General features: G+C 50.8%; 1 protein-coding gene across 1 annotated transcript; it reads left to right on the top strand.

Moving 5' to 3' along the window:
- Positions 1-18,122: 18,122 nt before the first annotated feature.
- On the top strand, positions 18,123-19,942 carry LOC125550909 (protein BYPASS1-LIKE). The gene has a single exon (XM_048714026.2). The coding sequence runs from the start codon at positions 18,289-18,291 to the stop codon at positions 19,516-19,518; it is 1,230 nt and encodes a 409-aa protein (XP_048569983.2). The 5' UTR covers positions 18,123-18,288; the 3' UTR covers positions 19,519-19,942.
- Positions 19,943-20,685: the final 743 nt, after the last annotated feature.

Genomic DNA, 20,685 nt, shown 5'->3' with positions numbered 1-20,685 from the left:
GTGCCAGGCAAAAATGTCCCAGTTCTCTCGTAGGAACTCTCGCAGTGCGGCGTCTACATCAGGGTTTAACTGTGCCCCGATGGAAGCTGTTTTATTGGGGTCCGTTGGATGGACTTGGAATTTGACTATTTCGTCCGCCGGTTTAAAGGAGGTGGACTTGGATCTTTTGTCGAGTACCACATCGTCCCTATTCACCGTAGAGCGCAGCGCAGTTAGTTCCTCAGCTGCTAGGGCTTCGGATAGTGCCTCGAGGGCCAGTGTGGCTGTCTTGTTCACTAGCGAGAGTGATGATCCCGTTAGGCCCGGGCATCTTGAGCTTCATGTACCCGTAATGGGGTATTGCTTGGAAGATTGTAAACGCTTCCCGCCCTAGCAGAGCGTGATAACTGCTGCTGAACGGAGCCACATGGAATGTGATCTCTTCGGACATGTAATTATCCAGCGTGCCGAACACCACATTTAGTGTGATTTTTCCTGTACAGCGCGCTTCCCGACTGGGGATTATTCCTCTAAAGGTTGTGCTGCTTCGCTCAATGCGGTTCCAGTCTATTTCCATTTTTTGAAGGGTTTCCTCATAAATGAGGTTCAATCCGCTGCCGCCATCCATGAGTACCTTGGTAAGACGAAAGCCGTCCACTATTGGACTGAGGACCAATGCGGCTGGTGCTCAGGCTGTTCAGAATTTAGGTTCATCACTGGCATTAAAGGTAATAGCCGTGTCACTCCATGGGTTTATTGTTGCTACTTGGTAGACTTCGGCAAGGCTGCGGAGTGTCCTTTTTTGCATATTATTTGATGCGAAAGTCTCGAAGACTGTTAATACTGTATTGGTGTCTCTGGGTGGCTTTCTGTGGCCTCCGGAATTAGGAGATTTTCGCCAATTTTGGCCACCTGCCAGAGTATCCAACTTGCTCTAAGGCTGTGAGTTGGTGTGGCATCCTCTGTACTGTGAATTTTACAGGGTCCATTAAGCCATCCTTCCAGTACGGTTCCATGCCCTGTAGAGGGTTTTTGCTTTTTGGTGTTTGACCCGAGTGTCTGGCGATGATGCACCCTTTTATTTCGGACTGGGTTTGTATTCAGGGCCGGATCGTCCCAAAATTTTATTTCGGTTTTCCAGGCGCTTTCCATCGCACAGTACTTTCATACGATGGACGCCAAGTAAGCTAAGCGTGTAATATCACAGCGACTTATGGCGTTGAGGATTCCCTTGTCCGTGCAATTATTGCAAAAGATTGAGATTGCGTCTTCCTCGCGGCAGTCCTTTATCCTGTTCTTAACCAGGAGGAATCTGGCCCAGTAATGATGTACTGTTTCATCGGGCTCTTGCCTAATTTGGTATAGATCGCTTATGTTCGAGTGGGTGGGCAGAATTAAATCCAAAGCCTCACCCCATCTGAGGCTCAGAGGCCGAGGAATTTCCGAACTCGAAAATTTGGATTCCTGGATGCTGTCCAATGAATCCAGACCGTCGCCTGACTCTAAGTTCAGGTCTTGAGTGATATCCTCCCCTCCGCGGGTATCCGGTTTGGAGGGATCGGGAATCCGGACTTAGCTAGTCCTTAAGATAGATGAAGGGTCGCCGCACTGTCCCTCTACCACGGCAACGTGATGGGTGACTTGGGGAGAGTTAATCTCTCTCAGATCGGGTTTAGGCTCAATCTGGTCGTAATCTATAGCGACTCCCAGGGCTGCGATGCGATCCAAGAGCTCGTTTATTGAGGAGAGCTCCATTGGATCTAACTGCTCGGCGAGTTCCGAGCTGACATGAAGATTGTTTTCGATGGCTCGAGAGGTCATCGTCGGCGCAGAAGTCGAATAGGCGGTCATAAGAAAACCACCTAGCCAGAGGGTTTGGCCGACAGCCAAAGCTCCCTTAGCAACGGTGCCGTCTTTAAAGACGGGGCGAGGCATCCTTCCTGATGGCGACGACACAGAGGAACTCTCAATGAAAGCACCAATGTCGGTGTCAAAACCGGCGGATCTCGGGTAGGGGGTCCCGAACTGTGCGTCTAGGCCGGATGGTAACAGGAGGCAAGGGACACGAAGTTTTACCCAGGTTCGGGCCCTCTTGATGGAGGTAAAACCCTACGTCCTGCTTGATTAATATTGATGATATGGGTAGTACAAGAGTAGATCTACCACGAGATCAGAGAGGCTAAACCCTAGAAGCTAGCCTATGGTATGATTGTTGTTGTGTATGTTGTCCTACGGACTAAAACCCTCCGGTTTATATAGGCACCGGAGAGGGTTAGGGTTACACAAAGTCGGTTACAATAGTAGGAGATCCACATATCCGTATCGCCAAGCTTGCCTTCCACGCCAAGGAAAGTCCCTTCCGGACACGGGACGAAGTCTTCAATCTTGTATCTTCATAGTCCAGAAGTCCGGCTGAAGGTATAGTCTGGCCATCCGGACACCCCCTAATCCAGGACTCCCTCAGCGGTGCTGGTTAAAAGAAACGGTTCGAATAATCACCGGGCCATGACGTTACGTCATGTTTCCAAAACAAGCTAGCGGATTAGATCTGCGAAAGCATTATTCTCTCTACGGTGAAATGTGGGACTTATTTTGCAGGGTCGGACACTATCCTCGTATTCAAATTCTTCTGTGATGTATTCGGAGAAGGAACCCGCCTTGCAATGCCGAAGACAACTGCGCGTTGGACTCATCGTCATTGAAGCCTGGTTCAGGGGCTACTGAGGGAGTCCTGGATTAGAGGGTCTCCGGACAGCCGGACTATCTCCATTGGCCGGACTGTTAGACTATGAAGATACAAGATTGAAGACTTCGTCTCATGTCCGGATGGGACTCTACTTGGCGTGGAAGGCAAGCTAGGCAATACGTATATGGATATCTCCTCCTTTGTAACCGACCTTGTGTAACCCTAACCTTCTTCGGTGTCTATATAAACTGAAGGGTTTTAGTCCGTAGGACAACAATCACAACATATAATCATACCATAGGCTAGCTTCTAGGGTTTAGCCTCTCTGGTCTCGTGGTAGATCTACTTTTGTAACACCCATATCTTCAATATTAATCAAGCAGGACGTAGGGTTTTACCTCCATCAAGAGGGCCCGAACCTGGGTAAAACTTCGTGTCCCTTGCCTCCTGTTACCATCCGGCCTAGACGCACAGTTCGGGACCCCCTACCTAAGATCCGCCAGTTTTGACACCGACAATCCTCTTCTCCTCTTGAAAAGAGGGGGGAGCACCAAGACACCAGTCATGATTACAAGCTTTTCAAGATGCTTTATCCGACTGTTCTTTAGAAGATATTGGCTATTTCGGTGATACTTTCACATGGTTCCGTGGCGGTCTAAAAGAGAGGCTAGATCGGGCTGTCTCCAATGATGCGTGGATGGAACTACACCCACTGGTAGGACTGAAAAATTTGGAAATGGGGAAGTCTGATCATCGACCCATATGTTTGGACACGGACTACCTATCAGGGGTAGCGGCCGCAACACCAAAACGTGAACGCAGATTTGAAGCAAGGTGGCTTGCTGAGGAGACCATTGAGGAGATTGGTTAGAACGACATGGTTGAAAGCAGGCCATCAAGGGCTAGGTCCCTCTGCTAAAATGAAACTGGAAGCTGTTCACAATGATCTGCATGCATGGGACCGTACAATATTAAAAGGGCCGCGTAATCGACTAAGGAAAGCTTAGAAAGAGTTGGAGAACCTGATATGTGCTCCCTTTTTTGATGAAGTGAAGTCGAAGCAAAAAGAGCTCTTAGTCCTTATTGAAAACTTGCTTGACCAGGAGGAGGTCCACTGGGCTCAACAAGGCCATGCCACCTGGCTCCGACGTGGAGATCATAATACCAAATATTTTACCTAGTTTTCTTCAGCTAGGAGAAGGAGAAAACTTATTGAGAAATTGAGAAATAATGAAAACGGGTGGGTTGAGGGTAATGATAACTGAGGGAGTCCTGGATTAGGGGGTGTCTGGATGGCCGGACTATACCTTCAGCCGGACTCCTGGACTATGAAGATACAAGATTGAAGACTTCGTCCCGTGTCCGGAAGGGACTTTCCTTGGCGTGGAAGGCAAGCTTGGCGATACGGATATGTAGATCTCCTACCATTGTAACCGACTTTGTGTAACCCTAACCCTCTCCGGTGTCTATATAAACCGGAGGGTTTTAGTCCGTAGGACAACATTCACAACAACAATCATACCATAGGCTAGCTTCTAGGGTTTAGCCTCTCCGGTCTCGTGGTAGATCTACTCTTGTACTACCCATATCATCAATATTAATCAAGCAGGACGTAGGGTTTTACCTCCATCGAGAGGGCCCGAACCTGGGTAAAACTTCGTGTCCCTTGCCTCTTGTTACCATCCGGCCTAGACGCACAGTTCGGGACCCCCTACCCGAGATCCGCCGGTTTTGACACCGACATTGGTGCTTTCATTGAGAGTTCCTCTGTGTCGTCGCCGTCAGGCTTGATGGCTCCTACGATCATCGATAGTAATGCGGTCCAGGGTGAAACTTGTCTCCCCGGACAGATCTCTGTCTTCAGCGGCTTCGCACTGCGGGCCAATTCACTTGGCCATCTGGAGCAGATCGAAAGCTATGCCCCTGGCCGTCAGGTCAGATTTGGAAGTTTAAACTACACGGCTGACATCCACGGGGACTCGATCTTTGACGGATTCGAGCCACTGCCGAGCGTGCCGCACTGCCACGACGAGCATGATCTAGCTCTGCCGCCTAACAGTGCCCTGAAGGCCGCACCCGCATCAGCTTCGACCCTTAATTTGGAGCCAACTGCGCCGATCGAGGATGGGTGGTTGGTCGCCGCCTCGGGGCTGTGATCCTAACGGCGATCGAGCCGAGCACCAGCCCCGCACTCCGCGAGACTCGTGATTTCAAGGAGCCGGACTCCTCTCCGGACTCCGAACCATTCGCGCCTCTGCCGATCAAATCCGATTGGGCGCCGATCATGGAGTTTACTGCCGCAGACATCTTTCAGCACTCGCCCTTTGGCGATATTATGAAATCACTAAAGTCTCTCTCTTTATCAGGAGAGCCCTGGCCGGACTACGGTCAGTGAGATTGGGATACAGACGATGAAGAAATTCAAAGCCCACCCACCACCCACTGTGTAGCCACTGTGGACGATTTAACCGACATGCTCGACTTCGACTCCGAAGACATCGACGGTATGGACGCCAATGAAGGAGACGATGAAGAACCAGCGCCTATTGGGCCCTGGAACGCCACCTCGTCATATGACGTATACATGGTGGACGCACCAAAATATGATGACGAGGAGCGGAAGGACGCACCGAAGGCTTGTTCCCTCGAAAAGCAGTCAAAGCGGCGATGCAAGCGCCGCCCCAAATCCCGCCTCGACAGAAATAGCGATCACACAGACCCAGCGCTGGAGCAGGGCGAACCACTGCCGGACAACGGCAATCCGGATAATCAAACTGAACAAACAAATCCTATCAAGGATAATGGTCCGGACGACATAACGCCGGACAGGCACCCAGAGCAGCAGACTACCCGTAAAAGGCTTGTTGCCACCGCGAGGAGTCTGAAAAAGCAGAAGCAAAGGCTCAAGGCTGCGCAAGACACACTCCACATCAAATAGAGTAAAATACTCAACACAGCAGCGATGTACGGCGACAATCGCCCCTCCAAGAGCTACCCAAAGCGGAAGCTGCTACCTGAATTCGATGAGGAGGCCTCAGACCCCCCACAACCAAATACCAAAGAAGCCACCTGGTCGGATAGACGACCCCTCTATCAACACAGAGCGGCATATAATGCCACTCACAATACAACACGCGGCCCATGCGAGGGCTCGCACCCAAAGGACGGCGCAACAAGATCCATCTATGGACCACGCAAGCGTGCCCCAGCATACAATGCAACACAACAAGCATCCGAACAACGCGGTACACCCAGCTACAGGGGTGCCGCACACCCCCTATGTTTCACCGATGAGGTGCTGGACCATTAATTTCTAGAGGGATTCAAGCCCGTAAACATAGAGGCATACGACGGAACAACAGACCCTGGGGTCTGGATTGAGGACTATATCCTTCATATCCATATGGCTCGAGGAGATGATCTCCATGCCATCAAGTACTTACCACTCAAGCTCAAAGGGCCAGCTCGTCACTGACTCAAAGGCCTCCCCGAAAGCTCCATTGGAAGTTGGGAAGAGCTCGAAGACGCCTTTCGGGCAAATTTTCAAGGGACTTATGTCCGACCTCCGGGCGCGGATGATTTGAGTCATATAACTCAACAGCCCGGAGAGTCAGCCCGAAAGCTTTGGAACAAGTTTCTTACTAAAAAGAACCAGATTGTCGACTGTCCGGACGCCGAAGCCTTGACAGCTTTCAAGCATAGCGTCCGTGACGAATGGCTCGCCAGACACCTCGGCCAAAATAAGCCGAGAACGATGGCCGCATTAACAAACCTCATGACCCGCTTTTGCGCGGGTGAGGATAGCTGGCTAGCCAGATGCAGCACCAGCGACCCCAGTACATCTGAAGTCAGAGATGGAAACGGGAAATCACGGCGCAACAGCAATAACAAACGCCGGAATAAAGAAGACAGCACGAAGGGCACGACAGTAAACGCCGGATTCAAAAGCTCTCGGCCAGGTCAAAAGCCGCCCCATAAAGGCACCAGGGATGAACTGTCCAGCCTCAACAAAATTCTGGACCAAGTATGTCAGATCCATAGTACCCCTGGTAAACCTGCTAATCATACCCACAGAGAATGTTGGGTCTTCAAGCAGTCCGGCAAGCTCAACGTCGTACACAAGGGGGAGGATACACCAAGTGAAGACGAGGACGAGCCTCCCAAGCAAGACACTGGGGAACAAAAGAAATTTCCACCAGAAGTCAAAACAGTAAACGTGTTACACGTGATCAAGAGAAAAAACAACACGGCACTCCCAGGAAAATATACCCAAGTGCCTGTCACCGCAAAGTCCTGCCACTGGTCGTCTCAACCGATCACTTTTGACCATCGCGATTACTCAGCAAGTATCCGACACGCAGGATGGGTTGCCCTGGTATTAGACCCAGTAATTGGCGGATATCACTTCACACGAGTCTTGATGGACGGCGGCAGCAGCCTAAACCTAATATATCAGGATACAATCCACGGGATGGGGTTAGACCCAACACAAATTCGCCATAGCAATACTACCTTTAAAGGAGTAACGCCAGGCCCAGGGGCTCGTTGTACGGGCTCCCTCCTACTACAGGTTATATTCGGCTCCCCCGATAACTTCCGTCGCGAGCATTTAACCTTCCACATCGCTCCGTTTCAAAGTGGCTATCAAGCACTGCTCGGACGCGAAGCTTTCGCTCGCTTTAATGTAATACCACACTACGCCTCCCTCACACTCAAGATGCCCAGTCCATGTGGCATCATTTCAGTGCACGGAAATATCAAGCGATCTCTGCACGCCGAAGAGAGTGAGGTTGCCTTGGCAGCCGCACACTAAAGGCGCCCGGACCAGCGAAAGCATCCAATAGGTCGTCAAGACCTCAGACACAACTAATCGAGTCCGGCGCCGCTACTTATACCGAATAAATGGTCACACCCCTATTTGTTAATACAAGGGGCTCAACGCGCGCAGACAAGTGGCAATTTCTCCTCATCTTGAATTATACATGGTTTCCTTAAAAAACTATCTTTTTGCACGACAAATTTTTCACCTAAATTCCTCTCTTTTACAGACGATCATTGTGCTACACCCATCCAGGATACCGCACAACGGAGACACAGGCACAGACGTGCAGCAGGGACCCGCTCCAAGGATTCTTTTTAGATTAAGACCCTGCGTAAACCTTTTTACTGTCTCTTGTTGATACATATCCACCATTGAGAAGGATGTTGACGTCTTGGCATGTGGCCACGCCAGAACAATGCACGTACCTGGACACAAGGGGCTTCTTACAAAGGCCATTATTTAGGCCCGGTTTATACCACTAAGACCGAATACCTTAGGGAGTGTTCGGCGTCGCGAGTTTGGCCTTATATGCATCAACTCCGAATCATTGTCTTTGGTCAAATGTTGGGTTTGCCCGGCTCCTGTCTTTTGGTGCCTTACGTTCCGCTTTACCGGCTAAGGTAGCACCAGGAGAACTACTGCGATCGTGCCCTGGTTCATCCGGACGAGCACCTCAGTAGAGAAAGCCGAAAACTGACGGTCATGATATAGCGTGAGACTGGTCAACCACTCGATGACCTGTTGGAATGTTAGAATTCCTCCGCCTTAACGAAGGGCCGTTTTCCGGCCAGGCATGTACGCACCCCGAGATCGGGAAAGTGCGGAGCCACCAGGGGGCTATTTAGTAGCCCCACTGTCAAACTCCTATGGCTAAGTGAAAGTGCTAAAGCATTATAGTCCGGTTGCCTCGCTCGCTCCGCTATCACCTCCTTAATAGGACCAAGACGTTGGGTTAAGTGTGAACGCATGTTTTTGCGAGCACCTCCGCATTATATGCGTGAGGGTTGAAGCCGACGGCTGCAATCTTTCAGGTTATACACATGTATACATAAACGGCCGCCCAGGAGGCATCATATTACTTTCAGGCAAAAGTATAAAAATAGCCTTATAAAAATTTATAAAAGTATTTCGCTTACAATGAGATTACATATCACTCAAACATAATATTTTTTGAGCACTGGGTCTCTATCAAACGAGCACCCTCAAGAACTTCTTCAAAGTAGTGCTCAGCAGCCCTTCGACCTATGGCCGAATCCCGCGCTGCAATAGTGGTAGCATCCATCTCCGCCCAGTATGCTTTAACACGGGCAAAGGCCATCCGTGCGCCCTCTATGCACGCCGAACTCTTCATCGCATTAATACGCGGCACCACGTCAAGGAACTTCTGCACCAAGCTGAAATAGCTGTTCGGTTTTGACCTTTCCGGCCATAGCTGATCCAGAACAGACCTCATGGAGAGTTCGGACAACCTATTTAGTTCGGCCCATTCGGCTAATTGGTCATTCAATGAAAGCGGACGCTCGGGAGAATGGAATTGTCTCCAAAACAGCTGGTCTACTTCATGGTCCGTCTGACCCTGGAAATACTTGGCCGCATCGGCAGCGCTTGCCGCCAAATCCATATATACATCCTCCGAACTCCACAACCCATCCAGAGGGGCATACCGTGGATCTCCGAACTTCCTCTGCAACATAAAGGATTTCCCAGCTACAATATCCCTGGCTTCCTGCAGCTCCTCCTTCTTTGCCCTCATAGCAGAGCGGAGGTCCTTTCTCGTCGCAGCAGCCTTCTCAAGGTCCGATGCCTTCGCCTGGTTTTCCTTTTCAAGAACCCGGCAATGGTCGGCGGCGGCTTTTAATTCTATGGCCATCTTGGCCATCTTGTCTCGACTCTCGCCATGTGCGGCCTTCTCGGCTTGCAACTCTTCAGCCGCCTTCAAAGCAGCCGCATTACCCAACCTCGCTTGTTCCTTGGCTTGGGCAAGTTCTGCCCGCAAGGCTTCAACAGTGGCAGCTCCATCTGCAGTCACAACATATTAAAGATACTGGCATCATGCTACTCTTCCTATGTGGCGTTTACCAGATAATGACACTTACCCTGTGCCTCGTCAAGCCATTTGTTAACAAGCTCGATGTCGGCGTCTGCCGCATCCAACTGCCGTTCTAAATGGGCAAACTCGCCAGTCCGGCTAGCCACCGGAGCTTCCATCACCTGCACATAGAGGCAGTATGGTTATTACCTGGGAATATGATCCTCTGTTCGTCGTCGTTTCCGACGACAACCAGAGTCTCAGGGACTACTATCTACACAGGGCACACCTAGCATGTGCAGGACTATCATACATTCTTTTACGTACCTCAAAGCCTGTCAGTAGACTCATAAAAGCTTCATGCAATCCGCTTTCGGCGGACGATATTCTCTCCATCACCGTATTCATCAGCACACGGTGTTCATCTGAGATGGCCGCTCGCCCCACCAACTCCCTCAGAACATCCGATCGCACACTAGACGGTGCCGGACTCTTTTGTCTGCTCTCTTCGGGATCCGGACACTGGGAGCTTTGGGGGTCAATGGGATTATCTTCTGGCCTCACCGGACTCGGAGAGGCCCTCCGCGACGACACTTCAGGGTCGCCCGCTTCTGGAGCGGAGGAGTCCGGAGGAGGCGTTTTGCTCTCCATCATCTCTGGAAGAAGATCCCCCGAAGACGAGCTCATTTGAGGGGCTAAGGCCCGAACTGCAAAGATATATGCGGTGGTTATTTTCTCAGAAGAAAAAGATGGCATATTTGTACTATTAAAGTATTTCGGGTCACTTACGACTCACAGGAGAATTGATCCCCCCACAGACTTTGTGCGGCAACAGCGCCCCCCAAGGTAGGACCCTCTGTGGGAGACTTCTTCTCCCGTTTGGAAGCTTCGGCTTCCGAATCCCCGGGAGCAGTCCTTTTCCTCTTCTGGTCATCTTCCTTCATGGAGACGCTCGCTCCCTCGGTTAGAATAGGCAGCATTGGGGCCCGCGTCCGCCCGTATTATCCTCCATAGTATCTTCCTTCAAGGGCTCCGGGCAAAGTGCGGTCTGGAGCATCTTTTCCAATACCGGATTTTCCAAACCCTCAGGGAGGGGGGCCGAACACCGAATCAACTTCGCCTTTGTTAGCCAGTCCTGGTCAAAAAGCGAACTCTCAGAAATAACTTCGTAACAAAGGAGAGATAGTATGTTCGGCCGGAAGATGCCTTACCTGTTCGGCAGCGCGGCTACTACTTAGACCCACGTCCTTGGTGATTTCCGGACACTCCACCTGAGGTCCGAAGAATGACTTGTACATCTCCTCGTGTGTCAGGCCGAGAAAATTTTGAATGACACGCGGTCCCTCGGGATTGAACTCCCACAGGCGAAGAGGCCGGCGTTTGCAAGGCTGGACTTGACGAACCAGCATAACTTGTATTACCGCAACCAAACTGAAATCTCCATTGAAGAGATCTTGAATGCGGCTTTGCAGTATAGGCACGTCCTTGGCTGGACCCCAGCTCAGACCTCTGCTGATCCATGACATCAGTTGTGGCGGAGGGCCCGAGCGGAAAACAGGGGCGGCCGCCCACTTGGCACTTCTAGGAGCCGTGATGTAGAACCACTCCTGCTGCCACAATTCAGAGACCTCAGGGATGGAACCTTTGGGCCACAGAGCTCCCGTCATCTTGCGTATTGAGGCACCTCCACACGCTGCATGTTGCCCCTCGATTGCCCCTCGGTCATCTTCGGCTTTACTTCAAAGGTCTTGAGCCATAGGCCAAAGTGAGGGGTAACCCGGAGGAAGGCCTCGCACACGACAATAAATGTCGTGATATGAAGAAAGGAGTCCGGAGCTAGATCATGGAAGTCTAGCCCGTAATAAAACATCAAACCCCTGACGAAAGGATCTAGAGCAAGGCCTAGACCTTGGAGGAAGTGGGAGACGAACACGACATTCTCGTTGGGTTCGGGGGTGGGAACGGCCTGCCCTCGGGGAGGCAGCCGATGCAAAATCTCGGCGGTCAGATATCTGGCCTCCCTCAACTTTTTGATGTCTTCTTCCGTGACGGAGGAAGGCACCCATCGGCCTTGAAGGCTAGATCCAGACATGACTGAAGGTTCGGAGCACCTGACCTGGACTTTGGGCGTTTGAGCTTGAGGTGGGGGAAGGATTCGATTGAGCACGAGAGGGAAAAATAAAAGCCTTGTCCCTTTATAAAGAGGGTGAATATCAAGCGTCCTCTCTGTGTCCGTTTGGACTTGCCTATAATCTAGGAGTCCTAGAAGCGGTTGGGTTACCCACGCCCGTATTGATGAGAATCCCGGAATAAGGGGACACGACCTCTGCTTTAACAAGACGTGCCAAGGAAACCGCTTCGCATGACGCGCTGAGGTGGGATAATGAAACGACTCGGATAAAGGCTTGGCCGTGGTGTGTCACACTACGGAATACGTCGGCAGATTAGATTTGTGTAAATATTATTCTCTCTATGGCAATATGTGGAAACTTATTTTGCAGAGCCGGACACTATCTTTGTGTTCAAAATCTTCTATGAAGTACTTGGAGGAGGAACCCGCCTTGCAATGCCAAAGACAATCTGCGCGCCGAACTCGTTGTCATTAAAGCCTGGTTCAGGGGCTACTGAGGGAGTCCTGGATTAGGGGGTGTCCGGATGGCCGGACTATACCTTTAGCCGGACTCCTGGACTATGAAGATACAAGATTGAAGACTTCGTCCCGTGTCCGGAAGGGACTTTCCTTGGCGTGGAAGGCAAGCTTGGCGATACGGATATGTAGATCTCCTACCATTGTAACCGAATTTGTGTAACCCTAACCCTCTCCGGTGTCTATATAAACCAGAGGGTTTTAGTCCGTAGGACAACATTCACAACAACAATCATACCATAGGCTAGCTTCTAGGGTTTAGCCTCTCCGATCTCGTGGTAGATCTACTCTTGTACTACCCATATCATCAATATTAATCAAGCAGGACGTAGGGTTTTACCTCCATCGAGAGGGCCCGAACCTGGGTAAAACTTCGTGTCCCTTGCCTCCTGTTACCATCCGGCCTAGACGCACAGTTCGGGACCCCCTACCCGAGATTCGCCGGTTTTGACACCAACAATAACCTCAACCCCCTCATTTGTGACTATTTTGGGGGCTTGTTTAATTCTGAACTAGTAGATGTTGATAATGATTTGATGCAGGCAGTAAAACCGCGCGTCACTTCTGAGATGAACAGGCTTCTCACCTCACCGTACTCCAGAGAAGAGGTGCGGAAGGCGCTGTTCCAGATCGGGGATATGAAGGCGCCAGGGCCGGATGGATTACATACGATATTTTTCAAAAGATTCTGGCATATATTAGGTGAAGAGCCAACTGATGAAGTTCTTGATGCAATAAATAAGAAGAAAATGCGAGAAGGGTGGAATCAAACAAACATCGTTCTAATCCCCAAAGTTAATAACCCGGAGGTAATTACTCAATATAGGCCCATTAGCTTATGTAATGTGGTTTATAAGATCATATCCAAGATGTTGGCCCATAGGTTGAAGAGAATCCTACCGGAAGTGATATCACCAACACAAAGTGCTTTTGTTCCCGACAGGCTTATAATAGATAATGTGATAGTGGCTTATGAATGTTTTCATGCTATAAAAAAGAAGACCCATGGATCTAATGGCTACTGTGCAGTTAAGCTTGACATGCTAAAGGCCTATGGCCGAGTGGAGTGGGGTTTTCTGAAACAGATTATGATCAAAATGGGGTTTCATAGGCAGTGGGTGGAGCTGATCATGGAATGTGTATCGTCGGTAAGCTATAGGGTAAGATTTAATGATACTGAGACTGAAGAGTTTCATCCCACCCGAGGCTTGAGACAAGGGGATCCCCTATCCCCATATCTATTCTTACTTTGCTCTGATGGATTATCTTGTATGCTAGCCCATGAAGAGGAGATTGGGGGAATTGAAGGTATTCTTGTTTGTCGAAATGCGCCTTCTATTTCCCACTTGCTATTTGCGGATGATTCTTTGATTCTTATGAGAGCTAATAGCCAGAATGCTAATACCCTTAACAGGGTGCTGGACATGTACTGTAGCAGTTCAGGACAAAAGGTCAGCATGGCTAAATCTAGTATCTATTTCAGCCCAAATACTAGTGTGATTGTTAGAGAAGATGTGTGCAGAGTCTTGGACATTATGACAGAAGCTCTATTTGACAAATACTTAGGTCTACCAACAATGGTTGGAGTTGACCAAAGTGATTGCTTCCAACACTTGATCGACAGAATATGCCAACGTCTAAATGGGTGGAAAGAAAAAAACTCTATCTGCTCAAGGGTAAAGAAATTTTGTTGAAATCAGTAGTAGAAGCAATTCCTTCATATGCTATGTCAGTTTTTAAACTGCCAAAAGGTATTTGTATATCGATTATGGATGAAATCTCTGGATTTTGGTGGGGAGACACAGAAGAAAAGCGAAAGATGCATTGGTATGCATGGTGGAAAATGTGCATTTCAACGCAGAAAGGAGGTATGGGGTTCAGGGACCTTCACAGTTTTAACCTTGCTTTGTTAGCGAAACAGTGTTGGCGTCTGCTCCAGAACCCGGACTCTTTGTGTGCATGTGTTCTCAGCGCCGAATACTATCCAAATGGTGACATTTTGAGTGCAGGTCAAAAGAAAGGATCATCATATACTTGGCAGAGCATTGTCTATGGCATAGAAACCTTTAAAAGGGGCTGCATATGGCTAGTTGGTACGTGTGAAAAAATTGATACTTGGCAAGACCCGAGGATCCCAACAAGTGAAAACAGGAATGTTATTACACCCAAGGGAGCTACGTTACTAGACAAAGTGGAGGACCTCATTGACCCACACACTGGCCAGTGGGACGTCCCTCTTATTACCTCCATCATCTCTCCGGTTGATGTCCACATAATTCTTAATATACCACTGCGAGTAGAGATGTTGGATGATTTTGTGGCATGGAATGCAACCAGATCAGGGACATTCTCTGTAAAATCAGCTTATCATGTCGAGTTTGAACACCATTGTGGGAAACACTGGAAGAGGCAGGATGGCCAAGGAAGCATACACATTAACCCTATATGGAAATCAGCTTGGCATCTATCTGTACCTGGGAAGGTTAAACATTTTGTTTGGAAAGTCTTGAAAGGGGTTCTCCCCTGTTTTGGTGTTCTAGCATCACGGCACATCCCACTGAGTGCTCAATGCCCCATTTGCAAAATAGGGATGGAAGATATTTAGCATTGTTTATTTACCTGCACCTGAGTACAGGAAATCTGGTCTGAACTAGGGTTGACAGAGGAAATCAACGGAGCAGTGACCCAAGATCGTTCAGGTTCTGTGACTATGGAAATACTATGTAGAACCAGTGACTCAGTGGGTGACTTGCCAAAGGTGGAGCTAATTGTGGTTACGGCATGGTGCATTTGGTGGCAACGGCGGCGGATCGTGAGACAAGAATCAGTTCAAACACCAGACCGGTCCGCTCTCTCCATCAAAGTTTTGTGAACAAATTTTGTTAGATCATCTATGCCAAATTATCCCACTAGGAAGCGAGATCACATGTGGAAGAAACCGATACGTGGATCGGTGAAGGTTAATGTTGATGCCTTGTTTTGCGCTCAGACAATGGCTGGAGCTACAGGAGCTGTAGCTCGGGACGACAAGGGTGAGTTCATAGCAGCAACCACTTGGTTTTTGCCTCATGTATATGCAGCTGAGGCGGCAGAAATTCAGGCTATATCAGGAATGGATTCTGGCTAGCACAAAAAATTGGGTGCACCTCCTTGATAATTGAGTCTGATAGCTCGACTGCACTTGAGGCGGTGAACCAACATGAAACATACGGTCCTGAAGTTGCTGTGACTACAGAATGAAACCTTATACGGAGGGAGTTTGCATCGGCGACATGCGATCACTGTTTTCAGGAAGCTAATGAGGTGGCTGATGCTCTAGCAAAACACTCTTTTAGTAATAGATGTTCTGAACTCTGGGAAGCCTCCATTCCCGACTTTATTTCTCACATTATTGTAAAAGACCTGTCCATTATCTGAGGAATAAAGTCTTTTCCTTTCAAAAAAAAAATCCTCTGTTGAGAAAACCCCTGCCAAGCTGTGCTGCTTCCATAGCACCGCAGCAGCGACCAGTTCCTCCCCGCTACAAAAAACGACCATTTCCGTTCATGCACGGCACAACCACAACACAAACCCGTCACCGTCGCACGTACTATACCCTCAGTGCAGCGCTCCGGCGCAGTCAGCCGTCAACGTGGCCCGCCCCACCGCCGGCGACCGCTTCCGCATCGTCGCCCTCGGCCCACTGCGGCCCGGGCCCACCCTCACTCCCAACCACACCACGGCGGTCAAACCGGGCCTGGCCGGCCGCGTAGGCCGCGTGGCCCGCAGCTCTCAGCGCGGCCGCGTGCCCGCCCGCCCGTGCGGCCGATCGACAGACGTCTTTCTTCGCCCCAAACTGCCCCGGGGTCGGTGGCGCTGAGCAGAAGGGCGGGCAGGGGCAGGCCCGTCAGGCCCGCGCCGCGGGCGACGTGGGAACGTTCTGTCCGCGTGCACGCGGCCGGGGGCCCCGCATGGCGGCGTCCTCCCGCCCCGCCCCCGGCCCCGGCGCCGGCGCGTCGCCCCCGCGTCGGCCGCGTACGCCTCGGTTTCTTTTACGTTTCCCCTTTATCTCAGTTGTCTTCTTTTACGTTTTCTAATCGCCAGGGATCGTGCGCGCGCGCGCGCGAGCGCGAGGAGACTGGCTGACCGGGCAACCGGAATTGGGTTGGATTGGTCTATTGATTTTCTTGATCTCCTTCGACTAAATTAAACCCAACAAATGGGTGCACGTCCTTGGCCTCTTTTGCATACCCGACCACATGGATTGCTGGTTTTGCATATCCATGGCCAGTCCCGTGTCACGTCGACCTTTGAGTTTTTTTTGCCATTGATCGTTGAGAATTGAGATGTAATACAAAGAATATGTTCCATTTTCAGTCCGATTTCACACGACTTGAGTCAGTTTTCTTGTTGACAACAAATGACTGAATGATCTTTGCGCCCCATTGAGGTTCCGCCTCTTATGTGAATTCAAGCGATCCCTGACACCATGAATTGAATGATGGTGATGTCGTTGGCATGATGGACTGGTTATATGTTGTTCCACACGTAGACATACGTACGTCACTGGTGAAGGAACAATCACGTCGTAGGTGCGTGACATTTTACGAGTAAATGTTGTAAATGCCACAGATTGCATTGTGCTACCATCCTCAAAACCAAATTCCTGGTTGGCCCTAGATCAAAGAACTCATGGGAGTTTGGAACACTGGGGTTTATCATCAACCATTTTTGCAGTGAGGATCTTTCCATGAAGCATGGGCCAAGAAAAAAAGTGGCACTCCGACTCTCTTTTCCGATCGAGAAGGGAAGGTGTGACCAACCGGACTGCAATTGCATATGATGTGTAGATTTCGCCGAATTGAACCTTGGCCGTGTTTGGATCCATGGATTAGAGTTAGTTTGGGTTAGTTTGGACTCAACTAACCTAAAAATATCCAAACATGAGGGTTAGTTTGGGTTAGATGCATCTAACCCATCCAAAAAACTAACCCATCCAAGAGGTGCTTATTTGGGTTAGTTCTTCTCGGTACCACTAAAAGACACATTTTTCTCTCGCTCTTCCCGCAGCAGGTCCCTCCCTACTTCCTCGAAGCTTCTCGTCCTCTTCCTCCTCCCCTCTTGCACCACCGTGAAGGCGCCTCGCCGTATCCGCGCTCCATCTAACCCTGTCATCCAAACACCTCTTTGGTTAGAGTTAGTTCAGGGTTAATTCATGATTAGAATCTAACTCTAACCTCTAACCGAGTTAGAGTATCCAAACAGGGCCCTTGATGTGGCTAGGTTCCAACTGATGGTGCTGCTAGAGTGCTCGTTAAGGACGAAGTAGCCATGACCTGCCAAAGGTGCACGGTATTAGTTATGTGTTGTTCGGTGCCGACATTTTGGAGGGACGAATCTAACTACAAGCATGAAGCTCCTTTTCGACCAAATGATCTTTTCTACTTGCGTCGATCTTCAAGCCGTATAACAGATGTTTCATGTTTGATCCAATTTCCCCATAACTTGGATCAAATTTTGTTCTTAGTTCTCTGAATGAGCTTCGTAGCTCCATCAAGGTTCCTCAAAAACATTGCAGGTCGGTATGAGCATCATATGTGGCGATTTGAGCACTATTTCTTGAATACTTGACAAATTTCTGCCTAAAGTCAAGCACCATTTCCTTGCAAAAATCATTGAAGCTAGTATTGGCCGAATCTTTCAAATCAAAATAAAACAAAATCAAGCATCGTCCACTTGAAAAGGAACTTGTCCGTAATTACTAATCTTTAGAAGGACCATCTGCAAAAAGGGTCAAATAGAGCTAAACAAAAACCAGAGACATTCCAATTCCAAAAGAATATCACCACCTGCAAAAAAGACCAGAGGCCACCATTAAACTAATTCAACAGGTGCAAGGGATTAGTAGCCGGGAACCCTTCCCTAACCCCAAAATCATCAATCAGTAAACTAATCGCCCCCCTAAGCACAACCCCATACATATATACGCGCACACCTACACCCATCAGCAACACCACACCGCACCTCATCGCAAATCCAAAACAAAACGTCTCCGCCGACGACCCGCACCCGATAGCCGCCCCCTTCTCCGCGGCCCGCTTCGCCTTCTCCGGCGAGAAACCCCCACACCGGTCTCACCGGCGGCCATGCCGGCTACGGACTACCAGGGCTCCTCCTCCTCCCACTCCCACTCCCCGTTCGCCTCCTTCGGCCGCTCGCTGCTGTCCCGGAGCCGGGACACCCCGGCGTCCCCCGCCATGCTCCCGTCCGGCGGGGAGGCCGAGGTCGAGGCGTTCCAGCGCCACGTGGCCGTCAGCCTCGCGGAGCTGAGGGACGGGGAGGATTTCCTCTCCGTCCCGTGGATCCGGCGGCTCCTCGAGGCGTTTCTGCTGTGCCAGGAGGAGTTTCGGGCGGTCGTGGCCGAGGCGCGGCGCCGCGGCGGCGGAGGCGCGCTGGCGGAGAGGCTGGTGGGGGAGTACCACGAGCGCGCGGTGAAGGCGCTTGACGTGTGCAACGCCGCCCGCGACGGGGTTGACCAGGTCCGGCGCTGGGTGCGGCTCGCCGGCATCGCGGCGTCCGTGCTGCTCGCCCCCGACGAGATCCACGAGGGCCAGCTCCGCCGCGCGAGGAAGGCGCTGTCCGACCTCTCGATCCTCCTCGTCGACGACGCGGCCGCCGCCGGGGGCGGGGGCGGCGTCGCCTCCTTCCTCGCCTCCCACCGCAACCGCTCCTTCGGCCGCGGGAGCCGCGCGTCCCCGTCTCGCGCGTCCTCCGCCTCTTCCTCGTCCTCCTCCTCCTCGCACTTCCGCTCGCTCTCGTGGAGCGTGTCCCGCACCTGGTCGGCGTCGCGGCAGCTGCAGGCCATCGGGGCCGGCCTGGCCGCGCCGCGCGCGCACGAGGCGGGCCTCGCCGCGCCCGTCTACGCAATGGGGTGCCTGCTGCACCTCGCCTCGTGGGCGCTCGTCGCGGCCGTCCCGTGCCCGGACCGCGCCGCGGCGCTCCAAGCGCACCACCTCCCCGCCGCGCCGCCGCGCGGGGCGTTCGCGTGGGCGCCGCCGCTCCTGACGCTCCAGGACCGGCTCACCGAGGAGGGGAAGCGCAAGGACAGGCGCAATTCCTGCGGCCTCCTCAAGGAAATCCACGCGCTCGAGAAGTGCGCGCAGAGGCTCGCCGAGGCGATCGACGCGGCGCCCATCCCGCTCACCGGAGAGAGGGAGGCCGCGGTGCGGGAGGCCGCCGCGGAGCTCGCCGCCGTGTGCAGCGCCATGAAGGACGGCCTGGAGCCGCTGGAGAGGCAGGTCCGGGAGGTGTTCCACCGCATTGTGCGCAGCCGCATGGAGGGCCTCGACTCGCCGATGCGCAACGCCGCCGACTGAACCATCATCAAGAATCCGCATTTTGGCCGCGCGCTGCGGCGACGGCGATAGGTAGCTCCTCTCCCGTCCGTGGTTTTTGATCACCCGTGATCTGTCTCGCAGTCAGCAGTAGTATAAGTTTAAAATGTGTATCGTTCTGTAAAGGAAAGGGGAAAGGGAAGGAACCATCTTTCTGCAAAGATTTATTCCTTCTTCTCATGTTTTGATGCTGCATTTGGTGTGTATCATCAGATTTTTTGTTAGTCGTCTAGGACGTGCGCGCGCGGCTAATTCTTGAGTTACTTGCGTCTGTGAGCTCTCTGCGACTGCGAGGTCGCTTGCTCTGATCTTAGAATGTCATAGAAAAGAGGGGAAAATGGAAAAAAAAAATACTGGAGTGATTAGCTTCTGTGTTGTTCTTGACTCTATAATGTCCACATTCTCATTTTTGGTGTCATCTGGAACATTTTCAGTTTGAACATTAGCTTAAGGCGTTGGTACTCTTTGTCCCGAGATATGCCGCAGTTAAAAATGTCCCCGCAAAAAAATTGTCTCCAATTATGGATTATTTCCCAGTTCTCTATATGATCAAGATTATTGCCCAGTTCTCTATATGTGGATTGTTTGTCTGCTTATCAGGAGTAAAAAGAGCATCTGAGGATAAAATTCCCACCATGTATAGTACAGTATATAGCTTTTACAATTACTAATAAAGCAGTCTGCAGAGTGACAAATCGGCAAGAGACAATAGCATGGAATGGCTTATGAACAAGAGCTCTCTTTTTTCGAGTTGGTATGATCAAGGGCTACAAAGTACTCCCTCCGTCCCATAAATAATGTAAGACATTTTATCAAACTAACAAAGCTTGCAAAAACATCGTACATTATGGGACGGAGGGAGTATATAGCAACAGATCACGGCTTATGAACAAGAAATTGCAGAACAGAAAGCAATTCGACTGAATCCAAATACCAAGTGCATGAAATGGCTTATGATCTCTTGACTGAATCTGAATGCATGTGTTCTTCTTTCCTTGTACAAAAGCTTCTTCTGTCAGGTATCCACCAACACCAACCTTTGATCAGGCCAAAAAGGTAAAGTGGTGCCACAAAGTTTAACCACTACTCCGTTTGCCTTCTACCACTAGTGTACCGCGGAAAAGTTAGTCCCTCCCAGGATGATATCCC

Source organism: Triticum urartu, chromosome 4A (assembly GCF_056163025.1).
Source record: "Triticum urartu cultivar PI428250 chromosome 4A, HENAU_Tu73, whole genome shotgun sequence".
Taxonomy (NCBI): Eukaryota; Viridiplantae; Streptophyta; class Magnoliopsida; order Poales; family Poaceae; genus Triticum; species Triticum urartu.
This window is presented reverse-complemented; position numbering and strand designations above follow the sequence as displayed.

What these genes read in the sequence shown, in the direction of transcription:
- LOC125550909 (XM_048714026.2), top strand. Translation starts at nt 18,289, where the DNA reads ATGCCGGCTACGGACTACCAGGGCTCCTCCTCCTCCCACTCCCACTCC.